The sequence below is a fragment of the Nelumbo lutea genome, chromosome 2 (assembly GCF_056320005.1).
Source record: "Nelumbo lutea isolate HS-2025 chromosome 2, American lotus-T2T, whole genome shotgun sequence".
Classification (NCBI taxonomy): domain Eukaryota; kingdom Viridiplantae; phylum Streptophyta; class Magnoliopsida; order Proteales; family Nelumbonaceae; genus Nelumbo; species Nelumbo lutea.
Window position 1 is genome coordinate 95,850,858 of NC_142685.1, and position 24,823 is coordinate 95,875,680.

At 38.0% G+C, this 24,823-nt stretch overlaps 1 protein-coding gene across 1 annotated transcript; it reads right to left on the reverse strand.

Moving 5' to 3' along the window:
• Nucleotides 1–5,284: 5,284 nt before the first annotated feature.
• LOC148872170 (wall-associated receptor kinase 5-like) lies at nt 5,285–24,587 on the reverse strand. The gene is made up of 4 exons (XM_088970095.1): nt 24,584–24,587; nt 23,112–24,101; nt 22,857–23,000; nt 5,285–6,486 (listed from the first exon to the last, which is right to left on the reverse strand). Exons 1-4 carry the CDS (start codon nt 24,585–24,587, stop codon nt 5,285–5,287), a joined length of 2,340 nt encoding a protein of 779 aa, XP_088826221.1.
• Nucleotides 24,588–24,823: the final 236 nt, after the last annotated feature.

A 24,823-nucleotide genomic window follows, 5' to 3' on the forward strand; every position in this document is an offset into this window, starting at 1 on the left:
AGATTGATCCAATTGGGCCCAGCTCGGGTAGATTTGTAATCCGGTCAATCTAGGACCTTGAAATGGAATCTTGGTGCGACGAAGGTATTTTGGGTTGAGATTTCACAGGTGGGTGTTTTGGTAGGTATTGGGTCTGATGGTTGTGTCCAATCCAATGATTGAGGTGAAGTGGAGGTCGATTTGGGCCATCGAATAGGTATCAGGTAGGTTTAATGGCGGACCTGAGGGATTTCAGGGTGAAAGTTGGGTTCTTAGGGTTTTTGGGTGTTTCAGAGGGATCGAAAGGGTCTGATTTGGTGTTTGGGGTATCTTGGAGGTTCAAGCGGTAGACTGTGCAAAAATTGGGTGCTGACATGGGGACCTAAATTGACCCATATATGACATAAAGTCTCCATAGCCACTTAATTATTGTTTGCTTTAATTCCAACGAACACAATGAAACCGTCTTTTGCTTTAGATAGTGTATGCCCTTAGGTCTGGAAGTTAGCTCCCATACCGATCGTTTAGGAGTTAAATGAATAAGGCATGAAAGCCTAGTCCCTGTTCAAAACAACCTCTGAGGACTTTGGATCGGTAAGTCACATCCTCCTAGGGATTTTTGACACAGTGCGTGATGCTCATGCCAACTGATGCCTATATAAAGGCGGCCCCATTTTCTAAGAAGGATACACGTGATTTAGCTCTCATAGTTCACTAGCTCTCTAGTTCTCTCACTTTTGACTCTCTCAAAACTCTTCGCTGACTTAAGCATCGGAGTGCATCCACTAGCAAATAGACAAGCTAAGGTGATAAACAAGATGATTCTCTATGGACTAAAAGCTTGGCTAGCACGAGCAAAGGGTTTGTGGGTTGCCGTGATGCCCAGTGTCCTATGGGCCTACCGGATTACCATCAAGACCGCGATAGATGAGACCCCATTCAATTTGACCTATAGTACGAAGGTTGTCATCCAACTGAGATTGAAGTACCAACCTTATGACTAGAGAAATAGGATGAGGAGGCCAATGATGATGAGTTGTGGACCAACCTTGACCTGATCGAAGAAGTACGTGACCTGACCTACATTCGGACTGTGGCTTATTAGCAACGAGTAGCTCGGTATGACTGCAAATTTAGGAAGCTAAATATAGTTAACAATCACCGGTGATGAGTGTTGGTTTCCGCCGGTCGGAGAGGAAGAGAGAGTGAAAAAGGTTTGGGTCAGTGTGGGCATGTGATGAGAGAGAGGAGCGGGAAGTAGAATAGTGCGTGCATGAACTCTTGCCCAGATAGAAGCCGGACTCAAGTGCTGCCCACTTTAACTTGTTGGCGTTGACAGTGCTGTGGTGGGTCTCTTTGTTGAAAGTCAAACCATTATGATGAGGCTCTAAAAGCAAAGCAACAACAGGTCGTTGTGGAAGATCTCACGTGGAAATCTACTCGCACGAGTATTCCATGTATATATAAAAGATATCTTCCAAGTTCTAAGTGGCTGTATCCATTCCTCAATGAAATGAACCAATTATTCAGTTTTGCTGTGCTTCTTCCGTTGACTTCACTCAACGACTTGGACTTCAATTTGGCTCTTCGTCCATCCTAGAATTCATTTTAAACCTAATGTCTTATGGTTCTTAGGGTCTGAATTACTTTGCCAACTGGCACTCACTTTCAAAACTAAAATCTTATTTAACTTTTTGAATGCCATAACCGTAACACCTACGCGATCGTGATAGATAGAAGAAAGGGGAACAAATAATAGACACAATTAAGTATGATGCTTTAAAATTGGATTATGTAGTTCGGGTCTACCTTGACCCGGCATAGACGTAACGGAAGCTTCGGTAGCCACTATATGCCTCTAGTCAAGAGAAAACAGGAAGACAATTATCAAACAGCTAACGAAGCTTGTCTTTATTCTTTCATCGACATGAAACTTGTGAGTGAAGTTGAGGAGGTCAAGGCAAAGGAAAAGGATGGGAGCCATTGAACATCAAAATGGCTACGTGTATAAGAGGCAATTAATGAGAATTCATGTACATCAGTCATGACGTCTGAGTACCATGTTTCCACTATGATATAGAAAATACATAATATCGAAAAATCAACTGACAAATAAACTCTAATCACTAGCAAATAAGATGTTATTTATCAAAACTCTTTTTATATCAAATCTGACAATGTTTTCTTTGGGTCCAGTAAACTTGCTATCCTTCTTCCTTTTTACTATTATACTAGTGGGGACCCGTCTAATGTACGGGAAAATCTAAAAGATTTAATAATTTTATTTTTCATTTAATGTTAATTGAAAATAAATAATTTTTTTTAATAAATTTAGTTTTATTAATAATTTGTAGTAATTTTAATAATTTTTATTATTTTTAAATAAAATTTTGATTAATTTTAAATAAATAAAAATAATTACAAAAACTAACATTTTTATTAATTCCACTAATAATTAACAATTATATAGGAGTGATAACGGGGTGGGTTCAAGGCAGGGCACTCCATCCCTTTCCCTGCCCCATAGTCAAGACATTCTACCCCATTCCCACCCGATCCCCAGGTAACCACTCTTCAATGTTGGGCGAGTTCAAGGGCAATGCACTCCACTCCTCATCAAGGATGGAGGATCCTTGAACTTCCCGGCCTCGTTCCTAGTATTGGGCAGGTTCAAGTAGAGGTGTAAATTGGGTCATGCTGGGTCAGCATAACACGACTCATATGTGGCTTGCACAAAGTGCAAGTCATACTGTGCTGACCCACGAGGCATCATAGGCCATGCCTCACTCCTCTAGGATAATTTGGGGGGTCAATTTGGCACGGCCCATGACTCAAGCCAGCACGGGCCATGCCGTGCCAAGGGTTGGGCTACTCCATGGGCCGAACCTTGGGCCAAGCCATGCCTCACACCAAGCCAAGCTTAAGGAAAGGCACCCACTCCCTATCCAAAGTTTTTAAAATTGGAACCGGATAGGGAACCGTTCTGGGGTCGAACGGTCTATCTGTTTAGTTTAAATGGATGACCCGCTTTGACAAAACAAATAAAAAATTAGAAAAACAAACAAAAGGCTAAAAATTATTGCCTGGTTTGACGATTCGACCGTCTAGGTTAGCGGTTCGCTAAACAAATAAACGGTTTTTGAAGAAAAAGCGGTTTTGAGGTGAAACGGTGTCCAATTCCCAATTTTTCAAGTCTAACCATCTGGTTTGATCCAATTTTGAAAACATTGTCCCCGTCAACCCAATATTCAATTTGATGATAGAAATGATCAAAATGATATATTGAGTATTAACCACATGGTAAATTTCTAAATGTACACTAAATTGTCTTTAATACTAAAAAATCTAACTTTATGAAAATTTTGGAAAATTTATTGTACTTGTGTAATTTTGAAATTTATTAAATTTTTTATTAAATAATGTATTTTCTTTTTATATGGTTTACTTATAGAATTATACTAATTTATCTTATAATTTCTAATATAAACTAACCAATAATTTCCCTTTTCCAATATTATACTAATTTATCATAATAATTTGTGTAATTATTTGTTCATATTATAGTTTTCCACGTCACATAGTCATTTATCTTTAATAATTTTCAATAATTTGTAATGAAAATTACATAATTTTTTAATGGTTTTCCAAAATCTGTCATATGTAATAAATTTTCCTAAAATTTCCAAAATACTCTAATAAATTTCAATAATTATTTAATGCATTTTAATTAAACTTTCAAATACTTTATATCTTTTAATTTCAAATATGTTAGTTTACGAAAATGTAGTTTTATGGAAATTTTTGAAAATTTTATTACATTTTTGTAACTATGGGGATTTATCAAATTATTTAAATTGTTATTAAATATATTTTTTATTTGGCAGTTTACTAACAAAAATACACTAATTTATCTTTTATTTTTCAATATAAATTAATGAATAATTTCATTTTCTAACATTATAATATTTTGTTCCCCCATTTGTATTTGGTTATTAATTATAATAATAACAATAACTAAAATTTTGTCATGTTAAATATCTAAATTAGTTAATTTTGTCATGTGAAATATTTTGTTATTTAAATAATTAAATAGTATTTAAAATATTTAAAAAAAAATTATTTGAATTTTATTTATTTTAATGTTATTATGTAATATTAAACCTTTTGTTATATTATTTATCTATTTTTAATATTTTTTATTTGAGATTTTTAGGTATTGAAATATTTAAATAATGTTTTAGTTTTTAATGTTAAATTGTTATTATTTGAATAATGTTTAAATTGAATAGTTCATAAAATTATAACTTATATTGTTACTACATAATTTCATGATGAATTTTGTAAAAATATAGAATTATCAATAATATGAATATTATTTAAATAGTTCTGAATTTTTTAATTGAAACTTTCTTTAGATAGATATAGATAAACAGTGAGGGAGATGATAAATCGGAATTAGAGATAGTTTAGGAGAGAATCTCTACTAAATTAGAGATAATTTATGAGATAAATAGGAGTTAGAGATAATTTAGGAGATAAATAGGAATTAGAGACAATTTAAGGGGAAGTGGTGCCACTTAGCTAAACATTAGAAACACAAATCCCTCTTTCTTTATGGTTATTAGAAATAGTTAAGCATATGTGATTTCCTTATTGGTTTAATGGATAATTATGTGGAACTAAGAAAGTAAAAAATTCAAAAAAACATAAAACTAGAAAGGGGGGTTTGAAGCAATGAGAAGGCTCTTGACATGGCAGGACCAATTTATATATATAGATTGTACACAAATAGGGAATCAGGGGTTTACATGTGATCCGCCTAGCCATACCACAAATAGGTTGCAGTTCCATGGTTTGGATCCAAAGTCTCTGTATTTGGAGTGGTGTAAAATGATCAGAGAGAGATCTACTTCCTCCGTTTTCTTTTCACATATAACCCCCTAATTCATCTTATTCCTTCTATGACCCCCCTAAAGTTTATTTGTCAAATTACACATACCAAGTGAATAATATATTAGGAAAAGAATGCTAATAGTCAACTTTAACCAACTAGAAATCCATTAGCTTGGATGTGCGAATTAATTGCTAAAAGATTATTCTTTTAAGAAACTATTCATATCTCAAATATATCAAGAGTAAAATATAGATCATACAACTAAATGGTATAAAACACACCTATGGTGAAACAATAAGGACATATGGGTATAGATAAGTAGAGAGAGGACATACAACACAAATGCAATACTCTTTAGAATACAACAACCGAAGTTGAATATCTTTAATATCTATATATTAGTAAAGATGACTATAGGGATGGATTATGCAGTAGTGGTTGCTCATCAACTTGTGTTTTGAAACTGTTCTCCATACTTTTGCATCCTGTTGAAGTTGAACTTGTATCCCAAAGGCCTATTGGTTTATCTATGATGCATTCCACCCCATGAATGTTTCGTTCAACATGAGAATATCCTTCGAACCTCCTTAATCCCTCGAGCTCCAATGCAACTTCTTTCATTGTTGGCCTTTCCTTTCCATTTAAGCTCAAGCATCTTTTTGCAATGTTGGCAACCTTTTGGAGTTCATACTCTCTACCATCTTTTAAGACTTGAGCATCAAGAATTTCAAAAAGATGGTTCTCCATTATTGCAGAAATAAAATAAGTCACAATGTTTCTCCCTTCTAATGGTCTAGTAAAAGATATTGGCTTCTCCCCTGTTAGGAGCTCCACAAGAACAACCCCAAAGCTATAAACATCACTTTTGTCCGTGAGTTGACTTGACTGAAAATATTCAGGATCCAAATATCCAAAGGTCCCTTGTACCATAGTGGTTAAGTGAGTCTTATCAATTGCAATTGATCTTGAAGTCCCAAAATCAGACACCTTAGCCCTACCTTTGTCATCTAAGAGGATGTTTGAAGATTTTATGTCTCTGTGGTAAATTGGTATTGAAGTTGCTGAATGTAAGTAAGCAATTGCTCCTGAAACTTCCATGGCAATTCTTAAGCGATTGTCCCATGTTAATAAGAAATCCTCATTTTGATAATGAATATTGTAGAAAAGAGTTCCACCAATGATGAATTCATAAACTAATAGAGGAATTTCTGTCTCTAAACAACAACCCAACAATTTAACCACATTCCTATGGTTGATTTGAGAAAGTATGACAACCTCATTAATGAATTGTTCAAGTTGACCTTCATCCTCCATCTTGGATTTCTTGATTGCCACAATTCTTCCATCTGATAGCATACCTTTATAAACTGTACCTTGTCCCCCTTGACCAAGAATTCGATTTTCATTATATTGATTAGTTGCCTTTGCTAATTCATCTGCTGTAAAAGCTTTTATTTTCTCGACATTGCCTTCTTTTGATGAAATTTGTTGTTCTAATAGCAAACCACCATTTTTTTTATAAAAATTTTCTTTTCGTTTCTTTATTTGTCTTTTCTTCAAAACATGGTACAACCAATAACTGGATAGAAGTAACACCATACCTAAACATACACCTGCATGATCCATGGAAGATAATTGGTTAAGAGTAACATAATAAATAAGAGGAAACCAACAAATAGAAGATTTTAATGCAGCAAATCCCATGTGTTAACTTTGTTCAAAAGTCTTTGATCAGGCACGCGTCATGTATGTGTGCAGATATAGAGTGGTGAGCTAAGAATCTTGTTTATTAATGCTTAAGTGGTTTTATAATTTATAAAGGTAATATCAAGAGGCAACTTTTTCTTGAAGACCCTTGCTACATAAAGCCTAAAAAGCAAATTTCATTTATAAATGCTTATATTACAATTAGATCATTAAAAAGAAATAGTAAGAAAAGTGCTGATACAACATCATAGATTAGAGTAGTCCTGCTAAGAAAAAGAGGTAATCAAGAGAATTGGGAGAAAACAACTTAAAAATCCTTTGTAAATGGTGCAAAAGTCATAAGATTCCAAAAGGAAGGCATCTACCTCCAACAAAAAGCATTTTAACAAGTGCAACACCCTCATTACACATCAACTATTTAGATAGGGATATTATTCACTAGATCAATCATAGAATATTTGTTGTTTATATTTCTATTGCATGTGGGTAGTTTATACTTGCTTCTTGTTTCATAAGAAAGGCATGTAAAAACAATTAATTATATTCTCTACATCCTAACACTCTTTCACATTTAAAATAATAACAGAAAAGTATAGTGTTATCTACCTAGGGCATTTTTTGTTTTACTGACTAAATTTGTTTCCTACCTTTTTGTTGAATGAGATGAAATAAACTCAAAATGACTTTATTTAGCAGTTTTTGGAAGGAGGAAGGATTAACTGAATGTGATGGTTGTTCAATGAGCTATTGATGATAATTTTCCACGCCAATAATAAAATGCATGAGTCCTGCACCTCTCACAGTGGGGCCTATGAATTTATTTATTAGCATGGAATATTATCATTGGTTCCACAGCCAACAACGCAGCCATCGCAATTCAACTAACCTGAGTTACTTTGGAAGGGTGCCTATGTTATTCACATTCACTTATTGAGAAGGTCATTTACTTCACACCCCATAGTTACAATGTGATAGAGAGAATTAGGTCCTCGTAAATGAGGTTTATATCAACTATAAGCCATTGAATCTTGCTTCCACTATGGTTAGAAAATGCGTTTGCATTACTATTTGGCAGAAATGGTTAGGCCATCCTAGCCATCATATGGCATCTTTTGTGCTTTCTAAGAAATAGCTACTAGTTTCAAATAATTTCTCTATTTGTAGTTCAAGCCCTCTTGGCATGAGTCATAGCTTTCCATTCTCTTTTACTTGTCCACTTGGGATATTGTACTTCAATGTTTAGGGACCCTCTTCTTTATGTCACCTTTGAAGGTTAGAGATATTACATTCTTTTTGTGGATATTTTTACTAAGGTTCAGTTTGGAAGGAGTACAAATACAAATATGTACAGTACAAATATATACAAAATAATTCAAAATACAAGGTTTTGCACTGCACATATTTGTAATTGTACTCTTTCCAAACTGACCCTAGGAGTACAAATGCAAATGTATAGAGTGCAAAACCTTATATTTTTATTATTTTTTATGTATTTGCATTGTACAAATATATATAGTACAAATCTATACAAAATAATACAAAATATAAGGTTTTGCGCTCTACATATTTGCATTTGTACTCTTTCCAAATCGAGCCCAAGTTCATTTGGATTTTTCCCAATGAAAAGCAAATCTTAAATGCTTAATCTATTTATTCAATTTAAAAAATCAAGTTGAAAAATTGTTAAACTAATGGTAGTACAAAGCGTCAACCTTTACTTGGGCCCTTTCATTCAACTAGTATATTACTCATTGTAAATCCTATCTTCATACTAACCAACAAAATGGCTTTGCTGAATGAATTGAAACATTGTTGAGATAGGTTTGGCAATGATGGCTAGAGCATCTATTCTGCAAAACTGCTTGTATGATGCCTTTGAATCTGTTGTTTTTACCCTCAATTGCTTGCCTAGCTAAACCTATTCTCAACATGAAACCTTCATGGCAACAACTTTTGAGTCACCAGTAGACTATTCTTTTCTTTGTGGGTTTGGTTGTGCATGTTATCTGCACTTATGACCCTGAATCACTCTCATCTTGAGTATTTTTTGTTCTACAAAATGTGTTCATATAGTTTTATTACTTGAAAAGCCATTTCCAAGGAATCAAGCAAACGACAACGCTAAATAAAATATAAAATGGACCATCTTTTGTAGTGTTAAAGTTATATGCATCAACCTTGAAATTGGAAATTTCAAGTGGATGAGAGAATAGCTCAAATATTACTGTGCCTTGATGCATTTGAAAAGAAAGAAAAAATATATGAGGAATAGAGGGGTAAAGAAGTCCCACTAACCCACAAGACCACAAACATAAACCAACATCAATAAAATGATTCAATCATTCAAGTGAAGTACGAAACCTCAAGATAGAATTTCTTTTCCTTCCCGACTACTTCCTGTACAATAGAATAGATGCCCAAACAATGCAAAAAATGGTGGCTTTTCATTTTTATAGGCAAAATGAAGCTACAGATTAAAAAATGGTGGCTTCCTGTAATCTCCACCATTAAAAAATGGTGGCTTCTTGTACTTTTTATAAAAGTACTTTTATATTTGTAAAAGTACTTTTATAAATTATTTTTGTATAGGTACTTTCGTAAAAGTACTTTGTGTAAATAATTTTTGTAAAAGTGCTTTTATGCTTTCATAAAAGTTTTTCAAAAAGTACTTTTATAAAAGTGCTTTTGTGTAAAACTATTTTCATAAAAGTATTTTTATAAAAGTGCTTTTGTGTAAAACTATTTTCATAAAAGTACTTTTATAAAAATGCTTTCATAAGTCTTTTTCATAAAATTGCTTTTGTGAAATTGCTTTTGTATAAAATTGCATGTGAACTCGAAAGTTAATAAAATCTATTTTATTTTACCTTTAATCTCAAAATGAAATGTGGCATAGTGGTTTGGAAGTTTAATGAGATGTTGCCACTATAGGAGGCATGAGTTTGAATCACTACAACTTTTTGTTTTTGAGATTTGGCAAGTATAGTTGACTTTGACCCAACCCATCTTGACCCTAATGGGTACTCTCGACCCAACCCACCCTAACCCTTTTCTACTGGCCCTAATGGGTCACTCGACCCATATTGAACCACCAATAGATTGGGTGGGTTCCAAGGTGGGTGGGTCAAATGGGTTAGGGTCAAGATTATCAGCCCTAGTCTCACCATCCACTCCCAACCCATTATAGCACAATGTTTTCCTCTCTCTTTCTTACCTCCCTTACTAGTATATGTTCCTCTCTTGCTCAAGTAAACCCAACCAAATCCAATCTTTTTGAAACACCACCACCTAATCTTATATTATTCTTGTTTTCTCTATTTTTCTTAGGATATTAGTGGTATTAATGTGGTGTTTGATCCTTCTCCCTTTTTCTGTGAATGGGCTCCATCTAAAAATGGTTTTTATTTTATTTTCAATTTATCTATAACGACAGATACATTTCTTTTCTAATGCAGATAATTTGAATAGACTTGTAGAAATTGGACACATTTTTTTTAATGTTTTGTCTACTATTCTCTTTTCCAAATTAGGTTTCATTTTAAAAATCACATCAGCTAAATAGGTTCAGCTTGGTATATTTGTTTTAGGGGTTCGTGCTTGATTTTACTAAACTATCAACTAATTAAATCCAAGCAATGCCTGGGATTTTGTAGAAATTTGGTTAGGTTCTGATTTTAGGACAGGGGTGATCACTTTTTACTCCAATCGGGATTAGGCTCTGATTTCAGGAATGTGGTATTCAGGGACCATTGAAAATTTATCAAATTCCCTACCCAAGTTGCACCCCTATTTGGGTTTTGTACTTTGACATCACGTTGAATCTTGGCTAAGGTCTATTTTAGGTTTGGTTTTGGTTTGGCCTTTAACTTAATTCAATCAATTAATTTTAAATCCCTACTATATTAGAGAAAGCCTAAGGCTCAGTTTGGAAGGAGTATAAATGTAAATTTGTAGAGTGCAAATACATACAAAATAATAAAAAAAATAAGGTTTTACACTCTACAAATTTGCATTTGTACTCCTTCCAAACTGAGAATAAAGGATAAGAGAGTCAAAGAAATTTAATAGAAAATTAGGATAATAGTGAAGGGAAAATGTTACAAGCATTGACTATTGGGGGGGACGAATATATATGTATATATATATATATAGAGAGAGAGAGAGAGTAATAATGGATTTTATTAAAAACAACTATGACATGAAAAGTAATAATGAATTTTATTAGAAACAATTAATGCTTGAGAGGGCTTTATTTGAGTAATGATGGATTTTATTAAGGGATAATTAAAACCTGAGATGGTATTAATTTGGGTAAAAGATTTAAACATACCCTAAGTTTTCCTAAATTAACTTAAACATAACAATGTGTTTTTTAAATAGGCTTAAATAAATATACTTGGGAATATAAAAAAGGGCATTTTTACTCTTCATCATACCTTAAATTTTCAAAAAAAAAAAAAACCAAAACAAACCCACATATTATTTATCGCATTGTCTCTCATTTCTCATACATAGAGTTTATAAGACTATGGCTAGGTGAAGGAAACATGTAGAGTTTATGAATTGTACCTGTAGAGAACACTGATGTGGGCCCCACAGCTATGGTCCCACTATGTTCGTAGGGTAGAATGTGTTACAATCATCCTAGGGTTAGCAGGTGGTCAAACTATTATTTCAGTTGTTATTTATTTCAGCTTTATTTTGTTCTATTTGTTATGTAAATACTAAGGGAAGATCTGTCCTTTCCATGTAATTAGCATAACCTATAAATACTAAATAGAAGTGGTGGCAGCAAAACATTAAGATTTTGTCCCTCCTTTCAACCCTTGTGTTCTACTACTCTCTCTTCTCTTCCTCCTCTCTTCTCTATACTTTTTCTTCTATTTTTGAACCTGAAATCTATTAGGGTTCAAGGCTGATAGCAGTCTTGAATGTCTACTTGGTATCAGAGCAAGGTTAGGGTTTCTCATGTGAGTCTATTCCAGCCGACCACATGAGAACCATCTAAGCATGGAAGTTGAGAAAGTAGAGTTCGTTGACTGATCCTTGGATATCGCCAGAGGGTTTAGCAACTGTTGAAGACTTGCCACGGTTGCAAAGTATTGGTGATCAAGAAGAATTAGAGAAGGCTAGGGTTCAGGTAACCTTGGAAGGCAACGAACAACATTCTCTTGTAAGTTATTTTATTTTCTAAGAGAAGTACTATCAGAGAAGATAGGTTGGACCTATCCAGAAAGGGTGGCTGAATCATTCTAGGGTTTTCTTCTCTTTATTCTCTAGGGTTTTGTCTTAACCCTGCGGCAAACCCTATTGTTGGGCCAAACTGCCTTAGGGTTCTTTTCTTCTACTCTAGGGCTTGATATTGATCTTGCTGCAAACCCTAATAATCTTGCGGTAAACCCTAATGCTGGGCCGAGCCTTGTGATCTACCTGTGAAGCTCTTCTTAAGTTTTCTCCTCAGCATTGATCAGTTTTAGGGTTTCATATTAACCCTACCACAAGTCTAATCTGTACGGTACTGCCAAGAATGTGCGGTTGAGGATTTTTTTTAAGGACTGATTAAATCATTGTTTACCACTTATCATTTATCTTCTGGTAGGGATAAAGTATCTATTGCTGATGGCTCTCTTGTCCCCATTTCTAGAAAGGGTGACGTCAAGCTATCGGATACCATCTCCTTGTCTTCTGTCTTACAAGAACTGCTCAGTAACTTTCTTCCCTGACCGGTGTGTTTTTCAGGACCTGGAGACGAAGAGGGTGATTGGGAATGGTCGTGAGACGAATGAGACCTATCTGCTCGGGGAGAGTTCTCGTCGGGAAGAGTCAGTGGATGAGAAGTCACTTGTTTCCCAGAGTGTGAGTTCGGTTATGCTTTGGCATAACTGATTGGGTCATTTGTCTTTTCGGTCCTTAAAGAGTTTGTTTCCTTCTTTGTTTGAGTCTGTTGATTTGTCCCAGTTGCAATGTGAAAGCTGTGAGTTTGCTAAACATTGTAGAAACTCTTATCCATTGAGTAATAAAAGGAGTAATCGTCCTTTTGATCTTGTGCATACGGATGTTTGGGGGCCATATCACATCCCTTCTATGGGTGGGTACAGATATTTTTTGTTATTTGTTGATGACCATACCCGGTTTTCTTGGGTTTATCTTATGCGTTCACGAGATGAGGTTCCCGCCCTGACCCAAAACTTTCACCAAATGATCCTAACCTAGTTTGATGCCAAGATCAAAGTTCTTAGATCTGATAGTGCAAAGGAATACTTTGCTAAGTCATTGGTATCTTACCTTCTTAATCATGGGGTTATCCACCAGAGCACTTGCCCTCATACACCTCATCTTGGAGGTGGCTAGAAGTATTATGTTTACCTCCAATGTCCCTATTCGCTTCTGGGGTGATTCTATCCTCACGGCGGTATATCTTATTAATCGGGTTCCTTCCCGGGTTCTTGATATGTCATCTCCTTTTTCCCTTCTATACCTAGATGAGGAGTTGTTCATTGTTCCCCTTAAAACATTTGGTTGTACCTGTTTTGTTCAGCTTCTCGGACCCCATCACTCCAAGTTCGAACCAAACGCCTCCAAATGCAATTTTCTTGGTTATGCGCAAAATCAAAAGGGTTATTGCTGCTATTATCCTGTCTCAAGGAAAAGATTTGTCTCCATGGATGTCACTTTCTTTGAGGAGACACCCTATTATTCTCGGGTTTCTCCTCAGGGGGAGAGCAGTGCGAGTCGAGATTTGGGTCACTTTCTTCAGGGGGAGCGCAGAGAGGGTAGGGTTCATACTTTTGGGGTTGTTCCCTTACCTATTCCATTGAGTGATGAGGGCTACCATAGTGACGGTGGTCAGAGGGACAAGGAGTTGAGGGTCTATCACAGGCGATGCAGGCAGGTTGATCCTGGTCATCAGTAGTCCAGGCCAACTCCAATCTCTTCTACGGCTCTAAGTCTAGGTATTATAGTCCCATGGCCCACAGAGACTTCTTCCATTGTTGCCACTTCACCTCCTGCAGATGACCTTGACCTTCCCATTGTCGTCCGTAAGGGGAAACGGCATTGTACCACATCTACAGCCCACTGTATTTCCCAGTTTTTATCCTATGATCGCTTATCTCCCACCTACAGGTCCTATCTTACTTCCGTTGTCAATGTCCCTATTCCAAGAACAGTGCAAGAAGACCTATCCGTCCCGAAGTGGAAAGATGCAATGCAGGCTGAAATGGATGCCCTGTTAAAAAATAACACCTGGGAGCTAGTTGATCTGCCCAAAGGAAAGAAACCAGTTGGTTGCAGATGTGTATTTACTGTGAAGCACAATGCGGATGGCTCCATTGAGAGGTATAAAGCTCGGCTAGTTGCAAAAGGGTTCACCCAGACTTATGGTATAAATTACTTGGAGACCTTTGCCCCGGTAGCCAAGATGAACACCATTCGAGTTCTATTATCTCGTGCAGCAAGCCACATTTGGCCTTTGTACAAAATGGACGTTAAAAATGCTTTTCTGAATGGAGACCTACAGGAAAAGGCTTACATATGGTGCCTCCTGGATTCTATGATACAGAGACAGGTAAGAAGGTCTGCCGACTCAATAAGGCATTGTATGGTTTGAAACAGTCACCTAGAGCTTGGTTCGATAGATTCAGACTAGCCCTTGGGAAGTTCGGTTATGTACAGGCCCAGTTAGATCATACCCTATTCATCAAGAGGGTGGAGTCTTCTCTGACACTACTTGCAGTATATGTTGATGATATTGTGGTGACAGGAAATGATAGCCATGAGATTGAGTCCCTCAAACAGATCCTTCATCAAGAGTTTGAGGTGAAAGATCTTGGTGCACTTCGGTATTTTTTGGATATTGAGGTTGCTAGATATAAACAAGAGATATTTGTCTCTCAGAGGAAATATGTCCTAGATTTGTTGGCGGAAACTGGAAAGTTAGGAGTCAAGCTGCGGATTCACCCATTCAATAGAACCACAGGATTAGTGCAGAGAGTGGGGAGCCTCTTGAAGACAAGGTTATGTTCCAGCAATTAGTGGGAAAGGTTCTGCTCACTCGTCCAGATATCGGTTATGCATTTAGTGTTGTTAGCTAGTACATGCTTTATCCTAGGACCACACATCTTCTTGCAGTAGAAAGAATATTAGCATACTTGAAAAGATGCCCGGGTAGAGGTATACTGTTCAAGAACAATAATCACATGAAAGTGGAGGTCTACCTCTGGATATTGTGCCATTGTGGGAGGTAACCTTGTCTCTTGGAGGAGTAAAAAACAAAGTGTTGTCTCCCAATCCAATGCTGAAACTGAATATAGGTCAATGGCTAACGGAGTGGCTGAAATCCTATGGCTGAGATCACTACTTGAGGAGTTGGGTATTGAGTATAAGAAGCCCTTGATGTTGTATTGTGATAATCAAGCGGCTATTAATATAGCACACAACCCGGTGCAGCATGACAGAACTAAACATATTGAAGTTGATCAACATTTGTACTCGAGAGGGTCTCATCACAATAAGTGTGTCTCCCGTACATCACATCCAACATGCAGCTCGCAGATATCCTCACCAAAACTGTACCAAGGTAGAAGTTAGAGGCGGACCTATCCAAGTTGGGAATGATAACCATTTATTCCCAACTTGAGGGGGATTGTAGAGAACAATGATGTGGGCCCTACAGCTATGGTCCCACTGTGTTCGTAGAGTAGAATGTTTTCTAGTCATCCTAGGGTTAGCTGGTGGTCAATCTGTTATTTCAGTTGTTATTTATTTCAGCTTTATTTTGTTCTATTTGTTAAGTAAATACTAAGGGCATATCTGTCCTTTCCATGTAATTAACATAACCTATAAATACTAAATAGAAGTGGTGACGGCAGAACATTAAGATTCTATCCCTCCTTTCAACCCTTGTGTTCTACTGCTCTCTCTTCTCTTCCTCCTCTCTTCTCTATACTTTTTCTTCTATTTTTGAACCTGAAATCTATTAGGGTTCAAGGCTGATAGCAGTCTTGAATGTCTACTTGGTATCAAAGCAAGGTTAGGGTTTCTCATGTGAGTCTAGTCCAGCCGACCACATGAGAACCATCTAGGGCTGGAAGTTGAGAAAGTAGAGTTCGTTGACTGATCCTTGGAGATCGCCAGAGGGTTTAGCAACTGTTGAAGACTTGCCACGGTTGGAGAGTGTTGGTGAACAGGAAGAATCAGAGAAGGCTATGGTTCAGGTAACCTTAGAAGGCAGCGAACAACATTCTCTTGTAAGTTATTTTATTTTCTAAGAGAAGTACTATCAGAGAAGATAGGTTGGACCTATCTAGAAAGGGTGACCGAATCATTCTAGGGTTTTCTTCTCTCTGTTCTCTAGGGTTTTGTCTTAACCCTACGGCAAACCCAACTATTGGGCTGAACTGCCTTAGGGTTCTTTTCTTCTACTCTAGGGCTTGATATTGATCTTGCTGCAAACCCTAATAATCTTGCGACAAACCCTAATGCTGGGCCGAGCCTTGTGATCTACCTGTGAAGCTCTTCTTAAGTTTTCACCTCAGCACTGATCAATTTTAGGGTTTCATATTAACCCTACCACAACTCTAATATGTACGGTACTGCCTAAAATGTGCGGTTGAGGATTTTTTTAAGGACTGATTGAAACCCTAATTCTGCTTCAGCATATCAGATTATTCTCCAAGTTGTTTTCAGATTTTTTTGTGGTTTCAAACTCTTTTTAAGGGGTGAAAACTGTACGGAATGTTGCTGTTGTGTTTGCTAATTGGTTTCAGATCAGACTTATACCTGTTTCATGCACATATACCGTGAATACTGATTTTTGGTTGTGATTGATAGTCCCAGTGCTGTTCTTTGACTGTAGTAACCCTAATTTTGAGACTACTGGTTCTTGACCGAAATGGAGTCTAAAAATCAGACCAAAGGCGGTTTTGGGGATTGCAGTTATATGGTATGTGAGCATTGTAAGAAACTCAAACACACAAAAGAAACATGTTGGAAACTGCATCCTCATTTGGTCTCGACAAAGTTGAGAAGCAAGATGGGTAATGCTCATGTGGCCGTGAATACTGATTCAGCATCCTTGTCTGGCACAAGAGGCACATTCTTAGATACCTTAGCTGCAGTTCGGGCTGCCCTTATATAGGTGGAAAAGGAAGTTGGGAACTCAACTCAGCCACCGCAGTCACCATTAGCCCCTGCCACATCTGCTTTCGCACATTCAGGTACTCGAGCCTCAGCCTATCATGCCTCAGCTCCAGGTACTACTGAACCCTGTTGGGTAATAGATTCAAGTGCATCCAATCATATGACTAGCTTGCCTTCATTGTTTACCACTTATCATTTATCTTCTGGTAGGGATAAAGTATCTATTGCTGATGGCTCTCTTGTCCCCATTTCTAGAAAGGGTGACGTCAAGCTATCGGATACCATCTCCTTGTCTTCTGTCTTACATCAACTTCTCAATAACTTTCTTCCCTGACCGGTGTGTTTTTCAGGACCTGGAGACGAAGATGGTGATTGGGATTGGTCGTGAGACGAATGATATCTATTTACTTGGGGAGAGTTCTCGTCGGGAAGAGTCAGTGGATAAGAAGTCACTTGTTTCCTAGAGTGTGAGTTCGGTTATGCTTTGGCATAACTGATTGGGTCATTTGTCTTTTCGGTCCTTAAAGAGTTTGTTTCCTACTTTGTTTAAGTTTGTTGAGTTGTCCCAGTTGCAATGTGAAAGTTGTGAGTTTGCTAAACATTGTAGAGACTCTTATTCATTGAGTAATAAAAGGAGTAATCGTCCTTTTGATCTTGTGCATACGAATGTTTGGGGGACATATCACATCCCTTCTATGGGTGGGTACAGATATTTTTTGTTATTTGTTGATGACCATACCCGGTTTTCTTGGGTTTATCTTATGCGTTCACGAGATGAGGTTCCCGCCCTGACCCAAAACTTTCACCAAATGATCCTAACCCAGTTTGATGCCAAGATCAAAGTTCTTAGATCTGATAATGCAAAGGAGTACTTTGCTAAGCCATTGGCATCTTACCTTCTTAATCATGGGGTTATCCACCAGAGCACTTGCCCTCATACACCTCATCAGAATGGGGTTGTAGAAAGGAAGAATAGGCACATCTTGGAGGTGGCTAGAAGTATTATGTTTACCTCCAATGTCCCTATTCGATTCTGGGGTGATGCTATCCTCACGGTGGTATATCTTATTAATTGGGTTCCTTCCCGGGTTCTTGATATGTCATCTCCTTTTTCCCTTTTATACCTAGATGAGGAGTTGTTCACTGTTCCCCTTAAAACATTTGGTTGTACTTGTTTTGTTCAGCATCTCGGACCCCATCACTCCAAATTCAAACCAAAAACCTTCAAATGCAATTTTCTTGGTTATGCGCAAAATCAAAAGGGCTATTGCTGCTATGATCCTGTCGCAGGGAAAAGATTTGTCTCCATGGATGTCACTTTCTTTGAGGAGACACCCTATTATTCTCGGGTTTCTCCTCAGGGGGAGAGCAGTGCGAGTCGGGATTTGGGTCACTTTCTTCAGGGGGAGCGCAGTAAGGGTAGGGTTCATACTTTTGGGGTTGTTCCCTTACCTATTCCATTGGGTGATGAGGGCTACCATAATGAGGGTGGTCAAAGGGACAAGGAGTTGAGGGTCTATCACAGGTGATGCAGGCAGGTTGATCCTGGTCATCAGTAGTCCAGGCCAACTCCAATCTCTTCTGCGGCTCTAAGTCTATGTATTATAGTCCCATGGCCCATAGAGACTTCTTCCATTGTTGCCACTTCACCTCCTGCAGATGACCTTGACCTTCCCATTGTCGTTCGTAAGGGGAAACAGCATTGTACCACATCTACAGCCCACTGTATTTCCCAGTTTTTATCCTATGATCGCTTATCTCCCACCTACAGGTCCTATCTTACTTCCGTTGCCAATGTCCCTATTCCAAGAACAGTGCAAAAAGCCCTATCTGTCCCAAAGTGGAAAGATGCAATGCAGGCTGAAATGGATGCCCTGTTAAAAAATAACACCTGGGAGCTAGTTGATCTGCCCAAAGGAAAGAAACCAGTTGGTTGCAGATGGGTATTTACTGTGAAGCACAATGCGGACGGCTCGATTGAGAGGTATAAAGCTCGGCTAGTTGCAAAAGGGTTCACCTAGACTTATGGTATAAATTACTTGGAGACATTTTCCCCGGTAGCCAAGATGACCACCATTCGAGTTCTATTATCTCTTGCAACAAGCCACACTTGGCCTTTGTACAAAATGGACGTTAAAAATTCTTTTCTGAATGGAGACCTACAGGAAGAGGTTTACATACGGTGCCTCCTGGATTCTATGATACAGAGACAGGTAAGAAGGTCTGCCGACTCAATAAGGCATTGTATGGTTTGAAACAGTCACCTAGAGCTTGGTTCGATAGATTCAGACTAGCCCTTGGGAAGTTCGGTTATGTACAGGCCCAATCAGATCAAACCCTATTCATCAAGAGGGTGGAGTCTTCTCTGACACTACTTGCAGTATACGTTGATGATATTGTGGTGACAGGAAATGATAGCCATGAGATTGAGTCCCTCAAACAGCTCCTTCATCAAGAGTTTGAGGTGAAAGATCTTGGTGCACTTCGGTATTTTTTGGGTATTGAGGTTGCTAGATCTAAACAAGGGATATTTGTCTCTCAAAGGAAATATGTCCTAGATTTGTTGGCGGAAACTGGAAAGTTAGGAGTCAAGCCTGTAGATACACCCATTGAACAGAACCACAGGATTAGTGCAGAGAGTGGGGAGCCTCTTGAAGACAAGGTTATGTTCCAGCGATTAGTGGGAAAGCTTCTATATCTCTGCCTCACTCGGCCAGATATCAGTTATGCATTTAGTGTTGTCAGCCAGTACATGCATTCTCCTAAGACCACACATCTTCTTGTAGCAGAAAGAATATTGACATACTTGAAGAGATGCTTGGGTAGAGGTATACTGTTCAAGAACAATAATCACATGAAGGTGGAGGTCTATACAGATGCCGAATGGGCTGGGAGTGTTGATGACAGAAGGTCTACCTCTGAATATTGTGCCCTTGTGGGAGGTAACCTTGTCTCTTGGAGGAATATAAAACAGAGTGTTGTCTCCCGATCCAGTGCTGAAGCTGAATACAGGTCAATGGCTAACGGAGTGGCTGAAATCCTATGGCTGAGATCACTACTTGAGGAGTTGGGTATTGAGTATGAGAAGCCTCTGATGCTGCATTGTGATAATCAAGCGGCTATTAATATAGCACACAACCTGGTGCAACATGACAGAATTAAACATATTTAAGTTGATCGACATTTTGTACTCGAGAGGGTCTCATCACAAGAAGTGTGTCTCCCGTACATCACATCCAACATGCAGCTCACAGATATCCTCACCAAAGCTGTACCAAGGAAGAAGTTAGAGGCGGATCTATCAAAGTTGGGAATGATAAACATTTATTCCCAACTTGAGGGGGATTGTAGAGAACACTGATGTGGGCCCCATACCTATGGTCCCACTGTGTTCATAGGGTAGAATGTGTTCTAGTCGTCCTAGGGTTAGCTGGTGGTCAATCTGTTATTTCAGTTGTTATTTATTTCAGCTTTATTTTGTTTTATTTGTTATGTAAATACTAAGGGCAGATCTGTCCTTTCCATGTAATTAGCATAACCTATAAATACTAAATAGAAGTGGTGGCGGCAGAACATTAAGATTCTGTCCATCCTTTCAACCCTTGTGTTCTACTGCTCTCTCTTCTCTTCCTCCTCTCTTCTCTATACTTTTTCTTCTATTTTCGAACCTGAAATCTATTAGGGTTCAAGGATAATAGCAGTCTTGAACGTCTACTATACCACTGTACAATTAATAATAGGAGATTAACAAATGAAATTGAAGGTATTCTAGTGTGGCACTGTGTCCATGTATTGGATTCTTGATGATTTCCTCTCTCTCTCTCTCTCTCTCTCTCTCTCTCTCTCTCTTTCTCCCGCTATTTCTCTCACCTTCTCTTCTTCTCCTTTTTCCTTTTCCCTCCTTTAGCTTCTCTTTTGTTTACAACCTACAACCCACAACCATCACTGAACTTCATTTTTATTGATACCCTCAAACGCTGGTCCCCTATTTTAATCCACCTCCCCCTTTCTACTAGCTTATCTATCCGCTAGCTTATTTTAATCTAAATTTATCCGCCTTTTATTCCCCTGTTACACCATGGATCAATCATTGACAACCAGCCACTTAGATTCAGCTTGAGCATGTTAGATCCTGTTTGGTTTGTAGGAATAGGAATTTGAATGGACTATTCCGAGTACAACTACTTGATTGGACAGAATTGGAATCTCATTCCCATTCCTACTAGAGGAATGCTGATGAAAAATTATTTTATAGTGAATAAGGAATGGAACCAGGAAACCATTGAATGACAAATGTTAGTACAAAGTGGGGCACGCTTTGGATTCCTCGACCTTCACGCTACTGTTAGAAGAGAAGGGCAATCAATAAATGGTAGGAGCTTCATAGTGGGATCTTACTGTAAAATTATTCAAAATTGTTATTGGTTATGGAAGCTGAAAGTGAAAGCTTGAAATTGGTGATGAATATGCAATACATTCTCCCTCTCAACTACTAATAAATGGTAGGAGCTTCATAAGCTGAAGCTTCTTCACATTATACAATACTGCTATCAAAGTTTTAGATCTGAGAGCAGAGACTATGGTGGAGGCTGTTGTCAGATTTTGTCTCAATAAGGTTGATTCTCTCCTCAGAGAACAAGTGAAGCAACCCAAAGGAGTGAAAGAAGATATTAGAGAACTCAGGAATGAATTAGACAGTATACGTGCCTTTCTAAAGGAAGCCGATTCAAGGCAAGAGAGTGACAAAGGAGTGTAAGCCTGGATGGAACAAGTGTGTGACGTAGCTTTTGACATTGAAGACATTCTTGATGAATTTGTGCTTGAAGTAAAATAATCTACGAAAATTCAGGATATATTTAAATAATTTATGAAAACTCAGGGCATGTTTAAGTCTTTACCCTTTTAAATTTTGAAAAATTAAAGGTCTTGTAAGCTCTGTGGTGAGAGGATCCCTCAGCTCTCCTCTTTCCTCTTTGTATCATAGATATATAAAGGTTAGCGTTTGGTTAATTCATATAAAGCACATAAGCATATCACTTGTTCACTGATTATAGATGTGTGTTTGGTTTTTTTCTCATTGTTTGGAAAGGTTTTCTAGGTTTTCTATGTACAATCTGTGTTCAAAGAACAAAAGCCCTATTTGTGAAAGAAAAAGAAGAAGATAGCTGGTTGTCGATCTAAGGGAACCAACATTAAGAGGCAATCTCTGCTAATTTGGGGCCCATTTGGCACGTCATTTTGGGAAGATCTTCTGGTAGCTCTCACATGCAAAAATGCATTGAGTTTTTGCATGAAGATCTGAGCAGCCCGAAGCACGTTTGGCAGACGTGCATCTTTTCAGCCAAAATTAAAATGCGAAAGACGCGAGAAGCTTCATTTGGAGCTTCCCGAAATCAGTTCAAAATTGGTTTCTCGCATCTTTTCGACATCCCGTCTTTTGGCGGCTAGATCTTTCTAATGCCAATTGGAAATAGACCGAAAATCAGTCTTCCTGACTTATAAACAACTAAAAGACTGCATGGAAAGACATGCCAAACAGACCCTTGGTCTTCAAGCTTCTTAAACTAACATTGCTAGACGGGATTGGAGGGTCCACACTTGTTGTGGACCAAGTGGTTCATAGGACTCGTGGCAACGGTATTGGAGGTGGTACTTGATAGGGGTGATTGTGGGTTGGTCCAGGCCAGGCTTTGCACATATGGTAAGAGATATAGCCTAGGCCTGGGCCCATAAAGGGATATAGCCTAGGCCCAGGCCCAGGCTAGGCTGGGCTGGAGCAAGGCCGAAACTTGACATCAAAGTTTGCAGGCATGATCCAGGCCCAGGCTCGGGCTGGGCTGAAATGACGTAGGTTGTCAATGGAATCAAACTTAGATACCTGATTCGATTCCAAATCCAATAATCTTAGATTTGGATGTTGGAAGCTAGTAATAATTGGATGGATGTAGATTTACTCCATTCAAAATCTGACATGATAATCAGATGCACATGAAGACGTATGCGTATGGTAGTTGAGATTGGACACATAATGGAATTGACAACCGAATTTGGAGAACTGGTGCATCCGCTATTCCCGAGTTGAAAGACAATATTTGTTAACTATGTGAAGATTTTAAATCAAGTATTAAGCTATTACCTGTGGAGATGCAACCAATCCCATTTCGTCTTCCGTCGCCCACTGTACCAGATGGGCAAGAGCAATTGTAACTCCCAGCCGTATTTTTGCAAATCAGAGATGGTAAGCAGTCATTCATGGTTGGATCCGAACATTCATTGATATCTGAAACTCGTTTATAACAAAAATCTTGTGTTGGATTCAACAATAACAATCAAAATTGTAGAAATAGTCATGGTAAAGAGGTAGTTGAGTTGACTTCAATATATTACATACCTTGACATCCGTCTTGAAGATAAGGGTTGCCTTGGTAGCCTTCCAAACATTCGCAGAGATATCCAAGACCGTTGTGAGAGTCATGACATCCGCTGTTGTTGCCACACGCGTAAGTGGTGGTGTTTCTCATTGTAATGTTTTTGCACGAGTCGTTCTCTATTGCCCAGTCTAATATTGTTGGAACCATGCCTCTGTTTCTTGTGTAGAAATCAAAGCCAGAGAGGTGGTCTATGGAAAAGTTGTACCACTTGTAGTCGGCCACGAAAGAGTATGCGCAGGGACTGAAACTTCTATAAAACTGGTATACGCCAGTCAGAATCCCATCAAAATACTTTAGCCCCTTAGTAGTGATGGTGGTCTGGCAGTAACCCATCCGTGGATAAGTCCCATTGAGCATCCCGTTTTTATCTTTACAACGACTGTAGCATCCGTTTCCGGAATCAACGCCGGCAAGAATTCCACAACCGATGCCCGTTAATATGTTGCCGGTATCGGAAAGAGCAAAGGGCGTACCCCTCATATCCACACTGATCAAAGACGTGTTAAGGGCCTTATGGCTAACAACAAACGAATCGTCGTAACAACGATAATTCATGAAGGAATAGACCCGCAACTGACCTTGTAACGATATTTCTTCAACTTCCACTAGTTTATCAATTCTGTGGCCATACCATTCAACTCCTTCTCTGTCTGTGTCTTCCCAAATGGAAATATTTTGCAAAAACAATTTGGGAGGGGTGAAGGTGTGGTTGCAGAGTAGTTGAAAACCTTCTCTATAACAGCTTGGATCCGTCCCCAATCCGAATGGGTAGGGAACGGTGATGTTGCCACATTTGTCTGGGCAGTCGGGCTTTGCCATGATTGGTGATGAGGTCGCAGTTGCCATGAAGAATGACAGCAAGAACAGGAGTAGGAGCTGATGAAATATAGATAAATAGTGGGAGAGAGGATAAACCGGAATTAGAGATAGTTTAGGAGAGAATCTCTCTACTAAATTAGAGATAATTTATGAGATAAATAGGAATTAGAAACAATTTAGGGGGAAGTGGTGCCACTTAGCTAAACATTAGAAAAACAAATCCCTCTTTCTTTATAGTTATTAGAAATAGTTAAGCATATGTGATTTCCTTATTGGTTTAATGGATAATTATATAGAACTAAAAAAATAAAAAATTCAAAAAAAACATAAAACTAGAAAGGGGGGTTTGAAGCAATGATAGGGCTCTTGACATGGCAAGACCATTTTATATATATAGATTGTACACATGAATGGGGAATCAGGGGTTTACATGTGGTCCGGTGGCCACACTACAAATAGGTTGCAGTTCCATGGTTTGGATCCAAAGTCTCTGTATTTGGAGTGGTGCAAAATGATCAGAAAGAGATCTACTTCCTCCGTTTTCTTTTCACATATATCCCCCTAATTCATCTTATTCCTTCTATGACCCCCTAAAGTTTATTTGTCAAATTACACATACCAAGTGAATAATTTATTAGGAAAAGAATGCTAATAGTCAACTTTAACCAACTAGAAATCCATTAGCTTGGATGTGCGAATTAATTGCTAAAAGATTATTCTTTTAAGAAATTATTCATATCTCAAATATATCAAGAGTAAAATATGGATCATACAACTAAATGGTATAAAATACACCTATGGTGAAACAATAAGGACATATGGGTATTGATAAGTAGAGAGAGGACATACAACA

Bases quoted from the DNA above. Each gene is read 5' to 3' on its own strand.
- LOC148872170 (XM_088970095.1), bottom strand. The intron at 23,001-23,111 runs GTATGTAATATA...AACGAGTTTCAG, and splicing joins TCTTCAAGACGGATGTCAAG to ATATCAATGAATGTTCGGAT. The intron at 6,487-22,856 runs GTAATAGCTTAA...TGGATCATGCAG, and splicing joins GATTGGTTGCATCTCCACAG to GTGTATGTTTAGGTATGGTG.